General features: G+C 45.1%; 1 protein-coding gene across 2 annotated transcripts in view; it reads right to left on the reverse strand.

Annotated features, from left to right (window-relative positions):
- Positions 1-21,138, reverse strand: part of LOC133606815 (hepatocyte growth factor activator) — a 49,376-nt gene that overhangs the window by 12,948 nt on the left and 15,290 nt on the right. For both annotated transcript variants that reach the window (XM_061961160.2, XM_061961159.2), the window contains 2 exons: positions 8,472-8,582; positions 6,248-6,422 (listed from right to left, as the gene is read on the reverse strand). In XM_061961160.2, the coding sequence (XP_061817144.1) occupies positions 6,248-6,422; positions 8,472-8,582 (286 nt within the window). The remainder of the gene's footprint in view (positions 1-6,247; positions 6,423-8,471; positions 8,583-21,138) is intronic.

Here is a 21,138-nt window from a genome sequence, read left to right on the forward strand (position 1 = left end):
AACAATGGCAACTGGTGCCTCGTGCTTGGCAGCGGTGCTATAAATAGCCTTGCTCATGGCATTCGGAATGGCTCGATAGGAAGTTACGGGAAGCAGTGTCGATTGTCATTGTTGTTACGCGATTTCGTGAATAAAACTTAAAAAAAAATTATTTTTTTTAATTCATGAAAAATCGTATTTTTTATCACTGCAACCGTAACCCGGAATAGGTTGATGAAAACCGTACTAATTACGGGAAAACCGGAGTAGTTGGCAGGTATGCTAGTGGTTAGCATGTCGGCAGCACAGTCAGGAGATCGTTCAAACCTTCATTTGGGCATCTCTGTGTTTAGTTTGCATGTTCTCCCCATACCTTTTGTCCGGGTACTCCAGCTTCTTCCCACATTCCAAAAATATGCATGTTGTTCACTCCATTTTCATTCCATCAATTTTCTACCACGTGTCCCTCTTGGGATCGCGGGGGTGCTGGAGCCTATCCCAGTTGCGCATGTTGTTAATTGCACTCAATTGTCCATACAGTGCATCCGGAAGGTATTCACAGCACTTCTCGTTTTCCACATTTTGTTATGTTACAGCCTTATTTGAATTGGAACAAATTAATTTTTGTACTCAAAATCCTACACACAATACATATGGACAATGTGAAAAAAAAATTACATCAATAGGATTGTCTCAAGACACAAATCTGGGGAAGGGTACAGAAAAAATATCTGCTGCCTTGAAGGTCCCAATGACCACAGTGGCCTCCATCATTTGTAAATGTAAGAAGTGTATAACCACCGGGACTTTTCTTAGAGCTGGCCGGCCGTAAACTGAGCGATTAGTGGAGAAGGGTCAGGGAGGTGACCAAGAATTTGCTGTCAAAGGTGCATCAACAGTATTGTATTGAGCAAAGGCTGTGAATACTTATGTACATGTGATTTTTATTTTATTTTTTTTAATACATTTGCAAACATTTCTCTCTGTCTATATGTACCATGCGATTGGCTGGCGACCAGTCAAGACCGCCTCTCCCCTGAAGTCAGCTGAGATAGGCTCCAGCCTACCCGTGAACTTCCAACTTCTGTTCTTCGGTAAGACACTTCACCCTTACTCATGATGGGTTGTGCTTACATAGCAGCTTCCGCCATCAGTGTGTGAATGGGTGAATATGACATATAATGTAAAGCGCTTTGGGTATCATTCCAGGTAGGGCTGCGAATGTTTGGGTGTCCCACGATTCGATTCAATATCGACTCTTGGGGTCACGATTCGATTATAAATCGATTTTTTTCGATTCAACTCGATTCTCGATTCAAAAACGCTATTTCTCTATTCATTCAATACATAGGATTTCAGCAGGATCTACTCCAGTCTAGGTCCTAGAGGTCCAGTGATCACAGGTCAGAGCTACTCTGCTAGCTCTAGTCACAGTTTCCCCCATTTTTAGCTTTGTCTCTCTGTAAAGTGAAGGTACAATATTGTCTGTAAAAACCGAGCGTGATGGGATGTCCTACCGTGGCTCAATAGTTTTGATCATGAACCTGAAGCCTTCTCTTTCCACCGTTCTTTTGCAATGAAACAAGCGGTTATCTTGTTAACATAAAACATCTGGTTATCTTCTTTGCCCGTTTAGAACTGGGTGGTAATTTTGTAAACTGGTGAAGTGTGTGTTGATCAGCTGCCGGTGTTGTTAGTGGATGATCCTTTTCCTCTGATAACTCTGGGTGGTGTCTGTCCAAGTGAGCGCGGGGATTTGAAGTATTCCCAAAATACTTTACTTTAGCGTTGCAAAGTTTGCAAATTGCATGAGTCATGTCAAGCCCTTTCTTGCTACGGTAAAATCCAAAGTGTCTCCAAACGTTTGCTTTCAAAGTCCGCGGAGGCGGTTGTATTTCTTCTTTAGGCTGCTCCGTTTCTTTTTCTTCTACCTGCATTTTAGCGGCAACACAACACTACACTCCCCTTAGTAGCTAGCCACCAGGTAGCCACGCTGCTTATTGTACAATACCTACGGTAGCCCAGAAGGCACATACACATTGCCGGGAGCGGGGGAAGAAAATCGATTTTTGAAAAATGAGAATCGATACTGAATCATACAACGTGAGAATGGAGATTTGAATTCGAATCAATTTTTTCCCACACCCCTAATTCCAGGTATAGTAAAGTGCTATGTAAATACAGACCATTTATCATTAATGAGGATAAGCGATATAGGAAATGGATGGATTTCGAACAATTAACATGAGTGGTTTTTTTTTAGTCGCACTATTTACCAGACAGTCTAAAATAATATCCATCCATCCATCCATCTTCTTCCGCTTATCCGAGGTCGGGTCGCGGGGGCAGCAGCCTAAGCAGGGAAGCCCAGACTTCCCTCTCCCCAGCCACTTCGTCCAGCTCCTCCCGGGGGATCCCGAGGCGTTCCCAGGCCAGCCGGGAGACATAGTCTTCCCAACGTGTCCTGGGTCTTCCTCGTGGCCTCCTACCGGTCGGACATGCCCTAAACACCTCCTTAGGGAGGCGCTCGGGTGGCATCCTGACCAGATGCCCGAACCACCTCATCTGGCTCCTCTCAATGTGGAGGAGCAGCGGCTTTACTTTGAGCTCCCCCCGGATGACAGAGCTTCTCACCCTATCTCTAAGGGAGAGCCCCGCCACCCGGCGGAGGAAACTCATTTCGGCCGCTTGTACCCGTGATCTTGTCCTTTCGGTCATAACCCAAAGCTCATGACCATAGGTGAGGATGGGAACGTAGATCGACCGGTAAATTGAGAGCTTTGCCTTCCGGCTCAGCTCCTTCTTCACCACAACGGATCGATACAGCGTCCGCATTACTGAAGACGCCGCACCGATCCGCCTGTCGATCTCACGATCCACTCTTCCCTCACTCGTGAACAAGACTCCGAGGTACTTGAACTCCTCCACTTGGGGCAAGATCTCCTCCCCAACCCGGAGATGGCACTCCACCCTTTTCCGGGCGAGAACCATGGACTCGGACTTCGAGGTGCTGATTCTCATCCCAGTCGCTTCACACTCAGCTGCGAACCGATCCAGTGAGAGCTGAAGATCCTGGCCAGATGAAGCCATCAGGACCAAATCATCTGCAAAAAGCAGAGACCTAATCCTGCAGCCACCAAACCGGATCCCCTCAACGCCTTGACTGCGCCTAGAAATTCTGTCCATAAAAGTTATGAACAGAATCGGTGACAAAGGGCAGCCTTGGCGGAGTCCAACCCTCACCGGAAACGTGTCCGACTTACTGCCAGCAATGCGAACCAAGCTCTGACACTGATCATACAGGGAGCGGACCGCCACAATCAGACAGTCCGAAACCCCATACTCTCTGAGCACTCCCCACAGGACTTCCCGAGGGACACGGTCGAATGCCTTCTCCAAGTCCACAAAGCACATGTAGACTGGTTGGGCAAACTCCCATGCACCCTCAATGACCCTGCCGAGAGTATAGAGCTGGTCCACAGTTCCACGACCAGGACGAAAACCACACTGTTCCTCCTGAAACCAAGGTTCGACTATCTGGCGTAGCCTCCTCTCCAGTACACCTGAATAGACCTTACCGGGAAGGCTGAGGAGTGTGATCCCACGATAGTTAGAACACACCCTCCGGTTCCCCTTTTTAAAGAGAGGAACCACCACCCCGGTCTGCCAATCCAGAGGTACTGCCCCCGATGTCCACGCGATGCTGCAGAGTCTTGTCAACCAAGACAGCACTACAGCATCCAGAGCCTTAAGGAACTCCGGGCGGTTCTCATCCACCCCCGGGGCCTTGCCACCGAGGAGCTTTTTAACTACCTCAGCAACCTCAGCCCCAGAAATAGGAGAGCCCACCACAGATTCCCCAGGCACTGCTTCCTCATAGGAAGACGTGTTGGTGGGATTGAGGAGGTCTTCGAAGTATTCCCTCCACCGTACCACAACTTCCGCAGTCGAGGTCAGCAGAACACCATCCGCACCATACACGGTGTTGGTAGTGCACTGCTTCCCCTTCCTGAGGCGGCGGATGGTGGTCCAGAATCGCTTCGAAGCCGTCCGGAAGTCGTTTTCCATGGCTTCCCCGAACTCCTCCCATGTCCGAGTTTTTGCCTCCGCGACCGCTGAAGCCGCACACCGCTTGGCCTGTCGGTACCTGTCCGCTGCCTCAGGAGTCCCATGAGCCAAAAGAACCCGATAGGACTCCTTCTTCAGCTTGACGGCATCCCTCACCGCCGGTGTCCACCAACGGGTTCTAGGATTACCGCCACGACAAGCACCAACTACCTTGCGGCCACAACTCCAATCAGCCGCCTCGACAATAGAGGCGCGGAACATGGTCCATTCGGACTCAATGTCCAGCGCCTCCCTCGTGACATGTTCAAAGTTCTTCCGTAGGTGGGAATTGAAACTCTCTCTGACAGGAGACTCTGCCAGACGTTCCCAGCAAACCCTCACAATGCGTTTGGGCCTGCCAGGTCTGTCCGGCATCCTCCCCCACCATCGTAGCCAACTCACCACCAGGTGGTGATCGGTAGAAAGCTCCGCCCCTCTCTTCACCCGAGTGTCCAAAACATGAGGCCGCAAATCCGATGACACAACTACAAAGTCGATCATAGAACTGCGGCCTAGGGTGTCCTGGTGCCAAGTGCACATATGGACACCCTTATGCTTGAACATGGTGTTCGTTATGGACAATCCGTGACGGGCACAAAAGTCCAATAACAAAACACCACTTGGGTTCAGATCCGGGCGGCCATTCTTCCCAATCACGCCTCTCCAGGTTTCACTGTCGTTGCCAATATGAGCGTTGAAGTCCCCCAGTAGAACGAGGGAATCACCCGGGGGAGCACTCTCAAGTACTCCCTCGAGTGAATCCAAAAAGGGTGGGTACTCTGAGCTGCTGTTTGGCGCGTAAGCGCAAACAACAGTCAGGACCCGTCCCCCCACCCGAAGGCGGAGGGAAGCTACCCTCTCGTCCACCGGGTTGAACTCCAACATGCAGGCTCTGAGCCGGGGGGCAACAAGAATTGCCACCCCAGCCCGTCGCCTCTCACTGCTGGCAACGCCAGAGTGGAAGAGAGTCCAGCCCCTCTCGAGAGAACTGGTTCCAGAGCCCTTGCTGTGCGTCGAGGTGAGTCCGACTATATCCAACCGGAACTTCTCTACCTCGCGCACTAGCTCAGGCTCCTTCCCCCCCAGCGAGGTGACGTTCCACGTCCCAAGAGCTAGCTTCTGTAGCCAAGGATCGGACCGCCAAGTGCCCTGCCTTCGGCTACCGCCCAGCTCACATTGCACCCGACCTCTATGGCCCCTGCTATGGGTGGTGAGCCCATTGGAGGGGGGACCCACGTTGCCTCTTCGGGCTGTGCCCGGCCGGGCCCCATGGGGACAGGCCCGGCCACCAGGCGCTCGCCATCGTGCCCCAACTCCGGGCCTGGCTCCGGAGGGGGGCCCCGGTGACCCGCGTCCGGGCGAGGGAAATCTGAGTCTCGGTTCTTGCATTTCCATAGAAGTCTTCGAGCTGCTCTTTGTCTGATCCCTCACCGAGGACCTGTTTGTCTTGGGAGACCCTACCAGGGGGCATGGAAGCCCCCGGACAACATAGCTCCTAGGATCATTGGGACACGCAAACTCCTCTACCACGTTAAGGTGGCAGCTCAGAGAGGAGCTAAAATAATATATTTTCTCATTTATTATTGATACCAACACTTAATACAATTTAAAATATTGGTATTATAATTATCAATAACAAAGCTTCAGCGCCCTCCACGACCCCAAAGGGAATAAGCGGTAGAAAATTTATTTTTTTTAGTCGCACTATTTACCAGACAGTCTAAAATAATATATTTTCTCATTTATTATTGATACCAACATTTAATACAACCTAAAATATTGGTATTCTAATTATCAATAACAAAGCTTCAGCGCCCTCCACGACCCCAAAGGGAATAAGCGGTGGAAAATGTATGGATGGATATTTCATTATATGTTCTGTGAACTTTAAGCATGTTTTTTCGTCACCTCTTTAATATATTTAGAATAGTTTAGATAGCAGTGCACAGTGCAGCATGTGTTTAATATTATGGTAAATGTATTAATATAATAGTTTTAATTCTTAATTATACGGTATATATTATTTTTATATTTTTCAGAAAAATCAGTTTTTTGGTGTTTGGGTCCATATACAGTAGAACAATTTAGTGGATGTTGCTATATGCTATACATAATATTAGTTGCTGTTGCCGAAGCGGCATATATAACAGTGCATCCATACCTGCAGTAGGCGTGCTCCCCGAGGCCCCTGAGGGCAGCTGCCAGCACGGTGCCCACGTGAAGCTCATTGTAGAGCAGGTCTGAGTTCCACGGCAAACATTGGGTGCCGGACACCGTGGAAGACACCACGCCCCTGTAGGTTGTACCTCGACTGCTGTAGCACTCGTTATCAGGCTCTGTAATTACAAAAAAAAACCTAATTACCTGACAATCCCAAGCAAACCTTATCCAATAGGAAATAATGAGAATTAATCCGTTCTGCCAAAATGTTGCTTTTTAACGTTGCAAGTCTAAAACAAAAAAGCGCCATCATTTCTGATCTAAAAGTCGCTACTTTTTCCCTACGCTTTGAACCATGTGCTTTATACAATGCTGCGGCTAATTCATGGATTTTTCCGGGTTGATGAGCACCACATGTTGCCAATAAATTTTGCCTTTCTGTTGGCCCTGTGATGAGGTGGCGACTTGTCCAGGGTGTACCCCGCCTTCCGCCCGAATGCAGCTGAGATAGGCTCCAGCACCCCCCGCAACCCCGAAAGAGACAAGCGGTAGAAAACGGACAGATGGATATTAGACCAATGAAACTGTAGACATCAAACACACTCACACAACCATTCAGTCAGTCATTTAGCACATTATGCACTCACCCTTGCATGGAGATGACAACGAAAGGCACACGACGCACCCCTCAGAGCCCCCAGGCCATTGAAAAAGAACAAAAAATCCACCACCACTAGCGGGAGCCCAAAAGACTGGACCATTGTCTTGGGTTCAATCCCGGGCTCGGGATCTTTCTGTGTGGAGTTTGCATGTTCTCTCCGTGACTGCGTGGGTTCCCTCCGGGTACTCCGGCTTCCTCCCACTTCCAAAGACATGCACCTGGGGATAGGTTGATTGGCAACACTAAATTGTCCCTATTGTGTGAATGTGAGTGTGAATGTTGTCTGTCTATCTGTGTTGGCCCTGCGATGAGGTGGCGACTTGTCCAGGGTGTACCCCGCCTTCCGCCCGATTGTAGCAGAGATAGGCTCCGCGCCCCCGTGATCCCAAAGGGAATAAGCGGTACAAAATGGATGGATGGCATTGCGTTTCGAAGAAAAAAACGGTTGCAGCTCGCAAGAGGGGAAGGCCTAGGATCGCACTTCATGACCTCCCCGGTAGACTACTGCAGTGACGTGCAGTGACGTTTACACCAGGTGAGGCATAAATGCCTTTGGAGGTTTTTTTGTCTTTTTTTTTTTTTTTAACTAGAATTTATATTCTCTTATTATTAACAAGGGTTGCACGTTAAAATAATGAGAAAAAGAAGGGAGTAATTCACTTTCATAATTTATCATAATGATATTATGATAAGATAAAGGGGACTAAAAAGTATTTGATAAAGAAATAATACTCCATTAATCTCAAATTGGGTAGAGAGTTCATCTGTAGTCTTCTCCTCTTTGCCAACATGCTCTAATTCTGTAGTACCCTCCATGACCACGCCTTCTCTGTTGCGATTGGTCAGGAGTCCTCCCACTCTTCACAGCCGCTGCTACTCAGAGCTGCATAGAGACACGCTCCTCTCAACTAGTTATATGCTATGGGTTATGAGAAAATACTGAAGAAAAATTTGGTTTTGAATGTAATTGAATAAATATTGGAAAATCCGGCATCAAACTGTGCCCTATTCACGAAATAGCGTTCACAAGATTTAGGAGTGATATAAAAAATAAACCAGGGATAACATCAAAACAGAGCTGCATAGAGACACGCTCCTCTCAACTAGTTATATGCTATGGGTTATGAGAAAATACTGAAGAAAAATTTGGTTTTGAATGTAATTGAATAAATATTGGAAAATCCGGCATCAAACTGTGCCCTATTCACGAAATAGCGTTCACAAGATTTAGGAGTGATATAAAAAATAAACCAGGGATAACATCAAAACCCACCAACTTCATGATAATGCACTTTCACATCATGAAGATTGTAGAACAAGAACAAAACATTTGAAACACTCATATTCATAAATCTGAAAAGTTGCAAATGTTAGAAATTCAATGTACCGTATTTTTTGGAGTATAAGTCGCACCGGAGTATAAGTCGCACCTGCCGAAAATGCATAATAAAGAAGGAAAAAAACATAAGTCGCACTGGAGCCCGGCCAAACTATGAAAAAAACTGCGACTTATAGTCCGAAAAGTACGGTAATCAGATGTCCGGCAACAATTCTTTTTACTCACCAAAGCTACAGAGCGGTCCGCTGTAGCTCTTTCGGCAGTTACACACTTCCTTGCCGGTGGCTATGATCATCCGGCACGTTCCATCATTCTGACACGGGTTGGAGCGACACACTGGAAACAAAGGTGCTTTAGCGTAAAACCACTGCTCACGGTTACATTTTTCAAATGAAAAAAGAAAGAACACTTATTTTACCATTGGTGGTTTAACAGAACTTATATATATTTAAATGTTTTTATTTTTCACAATTACTAATTATATCAAATAATTCATGCTTGTTCATTATCGCTGTCTCATCCACACGTGCATGCAAGTAGCGTGTGCACATACACAAAAACAGTCCAAAAGAAGCAACTAACAATTTGAAGTCATGTTGTTGTTACAATACAACAGACATGCAATGATAGCTACCGTTAGCAATCCAAATCACTATCATTAGCTAACAAAGAAAGTTAATGCACATGCACGAGTTAGATACGGGCATAGTTACATCATTACATGCTGAAAGCCGTAAAAGGTTAGATTATAATGTTAACAGTAGTGATGGGTTGATGAGGCGTCATGAAGCGTTTCGACACATTGCAAAACTGTATTGATACTGTGTCGATACTGTGTCACTAAATACTGACATCTGCTGGACATTAAAAATCCCTACAGGCAACCTATGGACCGACTCAACTGACACTGATTTGATGCCCTAGTACAGGGGTCACCAACCTTTTTGAAACCAAAAACTACTTCTTGGGTACTGATTAATGCGAAGGGCTACCAGTTTGATACACACTTAGATAAAGAAATATATTGTCATTTGTAAGTTACACGTAAGTGTGATTTAAACAAGAATAGCTAAAGAAATACATTTTATATATATAAAAAAATGGGTATTTCTGTCTGTCATTCCGTCGTACATTTTTTTTTCCTTTTACGGAAGGTTTTTTGTAGAGAATAAATGATGAAAAAAACACTTAATTGAACAGTTTAAAAGAGGAGAAAACACAAAAACATTTAAAATAAAATTTTGAAACATAGTTTATCTTCAATTTCGACTCTTTAAAATTCAAAATTCAACCGACAAAAAGAAGAGAAAAACTAGCTTATTTAAATCTTTTTGAAAAAATTAAAAAAAGAATTTTTGGAACATCATTAGTAATTTTTCCTGATTAAGATACATTTTAGAATTTTGATGACATGTTTTAAATTGGTTAAAATCCAATCTGCACTTTGTTAGAATATTTAACAAATTGGACCAAGCTATATTTCTAACAAAGACAAATCAGTATTTCATCTAGATTTTCCAGAACAAAAATTTTAAAAGAAATTCAAAATACTTTGAAATAAGATTTAAATTTGATTCTACAGATTTTCTAGATTTGCCAGAATAATTTTTATGAATTTTAATCATAGTAAGTTTGAAGAAATATTTCACAAATATTCTTCGTCGAAAAAACAGAAACTAAAATGATTATTCTTTACAAGAAAAAAAAATTTTTTTTTTTTTACTTGTACATTGATTTAAATTGTCAGGAAAGAAGAGGAAGAAATTTAAAAGATAAAAAAGTATATTTGTTTAAAAATCCTAAAATCATTTTTAAGGTTGTGTTTTTTCTCTAAAATTGTATTTCTAAAAGTAATAAGAAGCAAAGTAAAAAATAAATGAATGTATTTAAACAAGTGAAGACCCATCCATCCATCCATTTTCTACCGCTTATTCCAAGTGAAGACAAAGTCTTTAAAATATTTTTTTGGATTTTCAAATTCTATTTGAGTTTTGTCTCTTTTAGAATTAAAAATGTCGAGCAAGGCGAGACCAGCTTGCTAGTAAATAAATACAATTCAAAAATAGAGGCAGCTCACTGGTAAGTGCTGCTCTTTGAGCTATTTTTAGAACAGGCGAGCTGGCGACTGATCTGGTCCTTACGGGCTACCTGGTGACCGCGGGCACCGCGTTGGTGACCCCTGCCCTAGTATATACAATAATATAAACCAAGTCGTTGTATTTCATTTAGGATTATTTCATATCTTCATTTCAATAAAAATATTTTTTTATGTTTTTTAGATACAGTCAATAAATAATGTGAACATGTATCATAACATGGAAATCTAAGAGAACGTGTTGTGGATGATTGTGGACTGGGAATTGTTTTAATTTTATTTTTTTACACATTTTTATAAAAAAAAAAAAAAAAGAAAAGTTTTTCCGACGTATTACATTTTAGACGATTTCTCTTCTTAGTTATTATTTCTCCGGCTGTAGAAAAGACCCGCTCACAGGGCACAGAGGAGGCGCCAGTGCGACACAGTTGGCGTATCGGTCACGTGACCAAAACAGCTCATGATCGGTCACGTGACTTTCTAAAAGCGGTACGCGCACCGACACAGGGTTTCGCTCTATGAGCTCGACGCATGCGCCGATGCATCGGTGTTGCTGGACCCATCACTAGTTAACAGAGACATGGCTGAGCGCGAGTGTCCCGGACAGCGTGGTTCAACTGGAGGGCTTTTATCTTCTTCGAGACGCGGGGCTCTCCGGCAAAAAAAAAGAGGCGGCGGAGTCTGCTTCTTCATCAACAGCAACTGGTGTACAGACGTGACGATGATATCCAAACACTGCTCTCCTTCTCTGAAATATATTTTCATTCACTGTAAGCCCTTTTACTCATCGCGTGAGATCATTTCATTCATACTGGTGGCTGTTTACCGGCGCGGACGTGCGTGACGCTCAGCGCACGCCTGCAGGACAGATTTTACATGTGGAACGGTCTTTTCCGGACTCTATTGTTATCGTGCTTGGTGACTTTAACAAGGGAAATTTGAGCCAGGAATTACCCAAGTATAGGCAGTTTATTAAATGCCCGACCAGACAGGAGAACCCTTTGGATCACTGTTACACTACAATAAGCAAGGCTTTTCATGCAGTCCCGCGCGCTGCTCTTGGACTATCAGATCACGTGATGGTGCACTTAATCCCTTCATACAGACAGAGACTGAAACTGGCTAAACCTGTTATGAGGACCATTAAGTGTTTCACCGCCGAGGCTGTGGAGGAGCTGCGTGCATGTTGGGAGACGACAGACTGGGAGGCAATTGGAGCGGCCACGGACAATCTGGACGAGTATACGGACACTGTGACCTCATACATACAGTTCAATGAGGTGCGCATCATTCCAACGTGCACCAGGGCTTGTTATAACAACGACAAGCCCTGGTTCACACCCAAGCTCCGACAGCTGCGCAAGAAGAAGGAGGCTGCGTAGAGAAGCGGGGACCGGAGTACCTACTGAGAAGCGAAATACCACTTCAACAGGGAAGTGGAGAAAGCTAAATCTGTGTACTCTAACCGTCTACAGGAACAGTTCCGCTCCAATGATTATGCGGCCGTTTGGAGAGGGCTAAGGGCCCTTACGAACTATAAGCCCAAAACCCCCAAGGCCCTGAATGACCGGACTCTCGCTCTGGGCCTCAACACACATTACTGCCGTCATGAACAGCCTTCAGCTCATCAAATCTCTGCTCCCCCCACCTCCCCACCAACGCCAGCACCTCATTAAAGGATTTAAAGGACTCAAAGGACTCCAAGGACATCACAGGACTCCAAGAACATCATAGGACTTTAAAGGCCCTCTCCATCCGAGAGGAGGATGTACGCCGGCAGTTCTTTGAGCTGAATACGCGGAAGGCCCCCGGGTCGGATGGTGTCTCCCCCTCCACTCTCAGACACTGCGCGGATCAGCTGGCTCCTGTCTTCACTGACATTTTTAACACCTCGCTGGAGCTATGCCGCCCTGCTTTAAGACCTCCACCATTGTCCCTGTCCCCAAGAAAGCACGGATCACAGGACTTAACTACAGGCCGGTTGCGCTGACGTCTGTGGTCATGAAGTCCTCTGAGCGCTTGGTCCTGCCCCACCTCAAGGACATCACCGCCCCCCTCCTGGACCCACTGCAGTTTGCCTGCAGAGCCAACAGGTCTGTGGATGATGCAGTGAACCTGGCCCTCCACTTCATCCTGGAGCATCTGGACTCCCCAGGAACCTACGCTAGGATCCTGTTTGTGGACTTCAGCTCTGCCTTCAACACAATCCTTCCTGGACTGCTACGAGACAAGCTCTACCAGCTCAGCGTGCCCGACTCCCTCTGCAGTTGGATCAATGACTTCCTGACAGACCAAGACAGCACGTGCGGCTGGGGAAGATTGTCTCGAACAGTCGAACCACGAAACACTGGTACTCCTCAGGGCTGTGTACTCTCCCCCTGGCTCTTCTCCCTGTATACAAACTGCTGCACCTCCAGTCACCAGTCCGTAAAACTGCTCAAGTTTGCCGATGACACTACCCTCATCGGGCTCATCTCGAATGGCGATGAGACCGCCTACAGGAGAGAGGTGGCCGGCTGGCGTTCTGGTGCAGCCTCAACAACCTGGAGCTGAACGCCCAGAAAACAGTGGAGATGATCATGGACTTCAGGAAAGTCACAGCCCCACCACCCCCTCACCCTCATTGACTCTCCCTCCCCTGTCTCCATTGTGGACTCCTTCCGTTTCTTGGGCACCACCATCACCCAAGACCTCAAGTGGGAGCCGACCATCACCTCCCTCATAAAGAAGGCCCAGCAGAGGATGTACTTCCTGCGGCAGCTGAGGAAAATTAAGGTTCCGACCGAGATGCTGGTGGAGTTTTACTCAGCCATCATCGAGTCCATCTTCACCTCCTCCATCACCGTGTGGTTCCCCAGCGCCACAGTCCAGGATAGGCATCAACTGCAGCGCATCGTACGTGCTGCTGAGAAGGTGATTGGCTGCAAGCTCCCATCCCTCCAGGACTTGTTCTCCTCCAGGACCAGGAGGCGTGTGGGTCAGATCACAGCTGACTCTTCTCACCCTGGACACAAACTATTCTCCCCTCACCCCTCAGGCAGGAGACTACGGTCCATCCAGACCCACACCTCGCGCCACCTGAACAGTTTTTTCCCCTCGGTTATCAGGCACATGAACAATAACTCTTAACAGTAGCTTCTTTGAATTCCTTCTAAGTCTATAACAAGATCTGATAGCTCAGTTACAGCTCGTTATTACCAAATCTGTGTTATATGTGTTTTATGTTGCACGATTGCACCAAGAAAAATTCCTAGTTTGGGAACCCGTTCTCAAACAATGGCAATAAAACTATTCTGATTCTGATTCTTACAACACTTGGAAAGGGACGATGATTCTAGACACCTAGCCCTAGTCAAAATTATTTGAGATCACATCATGGTCCAAAAATGGGTAAGAAACGTTTTAAACAGCAGGAAGCAATATGTGAAGCTAGGCGAACACACGTCTACAACATGTGGTATACCACAGGGATCAATACTAGGACCAAAATTGTTCAATCTCTACATAAATTATAAATTCGTAAAGTTACGAAGGACTTAAGGTAGCATTATTTGCAGACGATACAAAGGCAGATTAGACACAGAAGCTAATACAAATATTACAGAAGTAATGAATAAATTAAAAAGATGGTTTGACAAAAACAGACTATACTTGAACCTCAGTAAAACTAAAATAATGCTTTTCGTAACAGAGGAGAAAGTCAAAAAAATACAAATACAAGGACAAAACATTCAAAGAGTAAATAAACCAAATTATTGGGTGCAATAACTGAGCACAAAATGGAAATCTCATGTAAAAATATACAACATAAGGTGGCATGAAATACATCAATAATTAATAAAGCTAACAGTGTATTGGACAAAAAAGAAATGTTACCATATCTGAGATATTGTGTAAAAATATGGGCAAATACCTATGAAAGTACACTTCATTCACTAACTATGTTACAAAAGATAATACACAATGTTCGATAGAGAGAACATTCAAACCCTTTATTTATTGAATCAAAAGTACTGAAATTCAATGATAGTGAATTTGCAAACAGCTAAAATTATGCACAAAGCAAACTATATGTAACCTGCTACCCAAGAATGTACAACAATTCTTCTCGACAAAAGTGGACAAATATAATAGAGGAAAATGTAGGTTAAAACATTACATGAATCAAATAATATACTAATATGATCCACTTTAAGGAACTGTTCAAAACTCAAAAGTGTTTACAAAGTGCAAAGAAGAAGAATCCCAATTAACATTTTGAACCTATTGATAATGGTATTTATCTCACTATATGAAATACAACATTTATTATTTATGTATTTTTATTTTTATTCTTTTTTAGAATTGTGTTATTCATTGAGTATATTGTGAACAGATTGAGAACAGGAAGTGAACAAAAGTGTTAGCAATTGCTATGAAATTGGAAAAGGGGCAGGATTGAATAAGCTCTGCTTCTTCCTGCTCATTTTCAAAAAGAGAAACTGGAAATTGTGATGTATTGTGTTGTGATTGTATGCATGTTCGAAATAAATTTACCATGTAAACGGTATCTTTGCACAGTTGAAAATAATTCTGCACAAGGCTCAGGTCACATTTTCATTCCGATCACATCATAGCGGGGGATTTCAATCATGCCGACCTGAAAAAGGTGCTCCCTAAACTACACCAGCACGTGAAGTGTGCTACGAGGGGAGCTAACACACTGGACAAAGTCTATTCCAACATAAAAAATGGATATAGAGCCAAACAATTACCTCAACTAGGCAAGTCTCACCACATGTCCCTACTCCTGTTACCAGCTTACATACCAATAAGGAGAAGCGCTCCTATCATAACCAAAACGGTCAAAACATGGCCGCAGGGAGCCATGGAACAGCTGCAGGACTGCTTTGAAACAACAGACTGGTCAGTTTTTGAAAATTCAGACTTGGAGCAGTACACAGCAGCGGTCCTGGGGTACATCCAACACTTCATAGACACTGTCACAGTGGACAAACGCATCCGGGTCTACCCCAACAGGAAGCCCTGGATGACAAAAGAAGTACTGGATGACAAAAGAAGTACAGGGCTTATTCAAAGAGAGAGACAGTGCCTTCAAAGCGCAGGACCAGGCACTCTACAGTGCTGCCAGAGCCAATCTGAAGAGAGGTATCAGAGAGGCAAAAGCCGAGCACAGGAAGAGAATGGAAGACCACCTTCAGAGCAACAACACCAAGGAGGTATGGCAAGGAATACAACAGTTGACCAACTTCAGACCCATTAACCCCTCGGCTGTTGGCGACGCCTCTCGAGGGGGGGGAGCTAAACAGCTTCTTCGCCCGATTCGAGAGAAAGACACCTGCGGCTATCACAACACCCCCACCTAACACCCACAGCAGCTGTACCCTTACACTGAATGAGCATGAGGTGAGGCGCACGCTGAGGGCGGTGAACCCGAGGAAGGCTACGGGCCCAGATGGGGTCCCGGGACAGGTACTTAGGGACTGTGCAGACCAGCTGGCTGGGGTATATACTGAGATCTTCACCCAGGCCGTCATCCCATCATGCCTGAAGACCTCCACAATAATCCCGGTGCCGAAGGAAAACTCCATCAGCTCCCTGAATGACTTCCATCCAGTCACACTTACACCTACAGCCATGAAGTGCTTCGAGAAGCTGGTACAGACCCTTATCACCTCAGTACTCCCTTCCGAGCTCGACCCACACCAGTTTGCTTACAGAGCCAACAGGTCCACAGAGGACGCCATCGCCACAGCCCTAAACTCCTCTCTGTGTCACCTGGAGACGGGGGGGGGGGAGCTATGTGCGGCTGCTCTTTGTGGATTATAGTTCGGCATTTAACACCATAATACCTGACAGAAGCACATAGCTTCATCTGGCCAGGATCTTCAGCTCTCACTGGATCGGTTCGCAGCTGAGTGTGAAGCGACTGAGATGGGAATCAGCACCTCCAAGTCCGAGTCCATGGTTCTACCCCGGAAAAGGGTGGAGTGCCATCTCCGGGTTGCGGAGGAGACCCTGTCCGAAGTGGAGGAGTTCAAGTACCTCGAAGTCTTGTTCACGAGTGAGGGAAGAGTGGATCGTGAGATTGACAGGCGGATCGGTGCGGCGTCTTCAGTAATGCGGACGCTGTATCGATCCGTTGTGGTGAAGAAGGAGCCGAGCCGGGAGGCAAAGCTCTCAATTTACCGGTCCATCTACGTTCCAATCTTCACCTATGGCCATGAGCTTTGGGTTATGACCGAAAGGACAAGATCACGGGTACAAGCGGCCGAAATGAGTTTCCTCCGCCGGGTGGCGGGGCTCTCCCTTAGAGATAGGGTGAGAAGCTCTGCCATCCGGGGGGAGCTCAAAGTAAAGCCGCTGCTCCTCCACATCGAGAAGATCCAGGTGAGGTGGTTAGGGCATCTGGTCAGGATGCCACCCGAACGCCTCCCTAGGGAGGTGTTTAGGGCACGTCCGACCGGTAGAAGACCACGGGGAAGACCCAGGACACGTTGGGAAGACTGTCTCCCGGCTGGCCTGGGAACGCCTCGGGATCCCCCGGGAAGAGCTGGACGAAGTGGCTGCGGAGAGGGAAGTCTGGGCTTCCCTGCTTAGACTGCTGCCCCCACGACCCGACCTCGGATAAGCGGAAGAAGATGGATGGATGGATGGGAACTGAAACACCGGCAAACTGAGGGAACTGAAACAAAGATGGCGGCCACATGGTAGCAGGCTGAGTGTGTCGCGTCTGCTCCTTCATGCCTAATTAACTTTAAATCCGCCGATACTAACTCTCTCCTAACAACATATTAAACCAATAAGTTTGCTGTTTGCACATGTTTATTTTCTGATTCCTCTAAAAATGCCGAAAACCAGAGGAAATCAGACTGATGCGGAACCCGAACTGTCTATGGCGTCTTTGACCACTTTGCTCGAGTCCCATCGGGAATCTCTATCCAAAGATTTCAAAACTTCGCTCGCAGCTATAGAGAGCAAACTGGACGAAGTACAAGCCACAGTATCTGCAAATTCTGCCAAACTTCTAAATCTTGAGATTACGGCTAATGACATGGAGAGCCGCGTGCGAACTCTGGAAACATCCATTACAGCACTAGCAGACAAAAATACCAAACTGGCAGTCAAAGTTTTAGACCTTGAGTCCCGCAGCCGCCGCAATAATATCAGAATAATTGGCTTATCTGAATCCATTGAGGGTCCACAACCTACTGCTTTCTTCTCCAACATGCTGGTGGAAGTCTTCAGGGACATCCTGGACTCCCCACCCGAATGCGAGCGCGCCCACAGGTCCCTCGCCCCCAAACCTCCAGCAGGCCAGCGACCGAGACCGGTTATCATCAAGCTCCTCAGGTTCCAGGAAAAGGACGCGATTATCCGGGAAGCCCGGTCCAAGAGAGGAAAGCTGAAGTTCCGTGGTCACTCTATCTTGGTCTTTGAGGATTATCCACCCGAAGTTGTCGATCAGCGAAAGGAATACAGCGATGTCATGTCGAAGCTCTTCAAGTTAGGTCTCAGACCTGCCCTGCGTTACCCAGCCAAACTTTCCATCATGGTGGAGACAGGCAGGAGATCCCTCTCCTCGGTCGATGAGGCTAAGGCATTCATCGCGACCCGGGCTGCGAGCTGCAACTTGGGTGTTGAGCCAGCTACTGAGGCGGCAAACGGCTAACGTGACTTGCTACACGGTAAGGCTAACGTTAGCTAGCCAGCTAACACACCATAACTTTCTCGGAGCAGAGTAACATTAACATTAACATACATCTCTCCTAACTGATCTACCAGCCCACGCCTTCACGTTGCGCTTTAAAGTCAATATGTACAATCCCACGCGTTGATGTTCCTCATATTGTTCACAGCGTTTGTTGATGTTTTGGCTTTCTCTGAAGTGAAATTAGAGCAGGCTACACCTGGCTTTGATACACACGTGACATTCTTGTTATTGTTTTGGTCTCGTATTGGCCGTAATTTCTTTTTACCCCGCGGGGTGGCGCTGATGTGCCTCGGAACTGGTCCAAAACCTGACTGTTAGTTGGGACCTCTCCTTTTTGGTAAGAAATGTTACGTTTTCGTGGGACTCATACGCCCATCGGGGTGACTACGAGTGACATTTGGTGGGTCGTTGGCGGGTTGGGGGAGGTGCGTGAATGTTTATTTTCTCGGCATGTCATGTCATATTCATACATTGAAGGGGATTGATGCGATCCTATGCTAAATGGAAGCAGCTTTTTCCAGTATGTATGGTACGAGTGTGTGTGAATGGGAGTGTCCATGTATGAGTATTTACTATTTGAATGCCATCCCAGCAGGCAAACCTGACTACTTTCATATATTATTTTATGGGTTTTGAAGACCTTGACACAGTTGGAGATTTACAGCACTGCATTGGTATTGAGAATAATATAAACTGCAATGTCTATGACCCTGAGCAATTAAAGTCCTTATATGATCTTTATAATTACTCATTTTTACATTTGAATATTAGAAGCCTGAATAAACATCACACTGATTTAGTCTCTCTACTTTCCAATATGAGCTGTATGTTTAACTTTATTGCCTGTAGTGAATCGTGGCTTTCTGATTCCTCATATATTGATCTGTTTAGACTGGATGGATACAATTTACATGTAAAAAATAGACCCAGTGGAAGAGGTGGAGGTGTGTGCCTCTATGTCCAGAACACTCTTCATGCCAAAGTATGTAACATCACCCTAGAAGATGATCTCTGTGAATCCTTGTTCATGGAGATCAACAACAAAGGAAAAAAGTTAATTGTTGGAGTACTCTATCGTCCTCCTGACTCACCTCTTGACACTTTTCTTTCCAAATTGGATGAACTATTACTCAGTCTAAATAAACTAAACAAAAACTGCATCCTTCTTGGTGACTTTAATATTGATATTTCCAAGGACGATGGAGCAAAACTGAACTTTATCAACACGTTACATTCTTCTTCCTTCTTCCCCACCATCAATAGGTTCACTCGAGTCACAGATGCCTCAAAAACAATAATCGATAACATTATTACTAACATCCGTAATACAAAGCTCGTGACAGGGGTGGTGCAATCCGATATCACAGACCACTTTCCCATTATACTATTCTTTGACTCTGGCAAAACTCCCTCCTCCCCACCTCCTAAAGGTAAAACCAAAATACTCAACAATACAACTCTACTACACCTAAATAATAATCTGCTTGCCAGGAAATGGGACTCTGTGTTTAATTGCACCTGTCCTGATGCTGCATATGAACATCTGATTAAAATGATTCAGGATGCTATTCAGGAAACAATCCCTGAAAAAATTATCAAAAATCATACCTCAGAAAAAAATCCCTGGATTACAAGGGGGATCTTAAAGTCCATCAGACAAAAGAATAAACTCTACAAATGTTATATTTCGAACCCTACTACTGTCAACAAAGAAAAATACACAAATTATAGAAATAAATTAACTCATATTATCAGGAAAAGTAAGCGCAACTATTATTCTGAACTATTACAAGCATCGCAGGGGGATTGTAGGAGAACATGGAACGTGTTGAATACTGTTCTCAACAAGGGACATAAGGCCCCTGTTGTTCCGGATACAGGGTCAAATAGGGCTGATCTTGCCAATAGTTTTAATACATTTTTTGCTTCTATTGGGGAAAACCTATCCAGTAAAATAGGTCAACCTCCAGGGTATTCCTTTAAAGAATTTTTATCAGGCAGCTACCCTAGCTCCCTTTTCATGCAGCCAACCGACATCAATGAGCTTTATACGATCATTATGGACCTAAAGTCATCACATACAGCTGGAGTGGACGGGATATGTAGCAAAATCTTGAAAGCCATAGCAAATGTGATCATAAATCCTCTCTGTCACTGTATAAACCTGTCACTTAGTGCTGGCATTGTACCCAAAAGGTCCAAAGTGGCAAAAATAATCCCAATTTTTAAATCAGGTGATAAAAATAATATGAACAATTATAGGCCAATTTCAATTTTACCAACATTTTCAAAAATATTTGAGAAAGTGGTCTATAACCGACTGAATGGCTTTCTGGAAAAACTAAATATCCTTGTCCCCTCCCAATATGGTTTTCGTAAAAAAAGCACCACCTGTATGGCTATACTCGACCTTTTGGAAAAGGTCAATGACTGTATTGAAGAAGGAAAATGCGGTATTGGCATTTTTTTGGATCTATCCAAGGCCTTTGACACAATAGACTTTGAGATCTTATTGTATAAACTATATCACTATGGTGTCAGAGGGGTACCTCTCGATTGGTTCCGCTCTTACCTATACGGAAGGCAGCAATGTGTATGCGTCAATGATCACAATTCACCCTGTATGACCATAAATTATGGGGTTCCCCAGGGATCCATCTTGGGGCCTCTCCTTTTTATCCTATACATAAATGATTTTGTAAACTCCTCCGAAACTTTTCATAAAATAATTTTTGCTGACGATACAAATTTGTTTACCTCACACAGGAGCCTACACGATCTACAAGTAACTGTCAATTCAGAGCTTGTGAAAGTAGATTCCTGGTTCAAATGCAATAAGCTCTCACTTAATGTAAATAAAACAAATTTTATTCTATTTCGTTCTAATAAAAACCGGACAAATACTGAGCACTGCCATATCAACATCAATGGGCAGGAAATACAGAGAGTGTACTCCACAAAATTCCTGGGGGTCATCATTGACGAATACCTCAATTTCAAATGTCACATTAGCCATCTGTTAAACAAATTATCCAAATATGTTGGCCTGTTCTTTCACCTTCGTCATTATCTTCCTCTTTATG

The sequence above is a fragment of the Nerophis lumbriciformis genome, linkage group LG05 (assembly GCF_033978685.3).
Source record: "Nerophis lumbriciformis linkage group LG05, RoL_Nlum_v2.1, whole genome shotgun sequence".
In the NCBI taxonomy this organism is placed as follows: Eukaryota; Metazoa; Chordata; class Actinopteri; order Syngnathiformes; family Syngnathidae; genus Nerophis; species Nerophis lumbriciformis.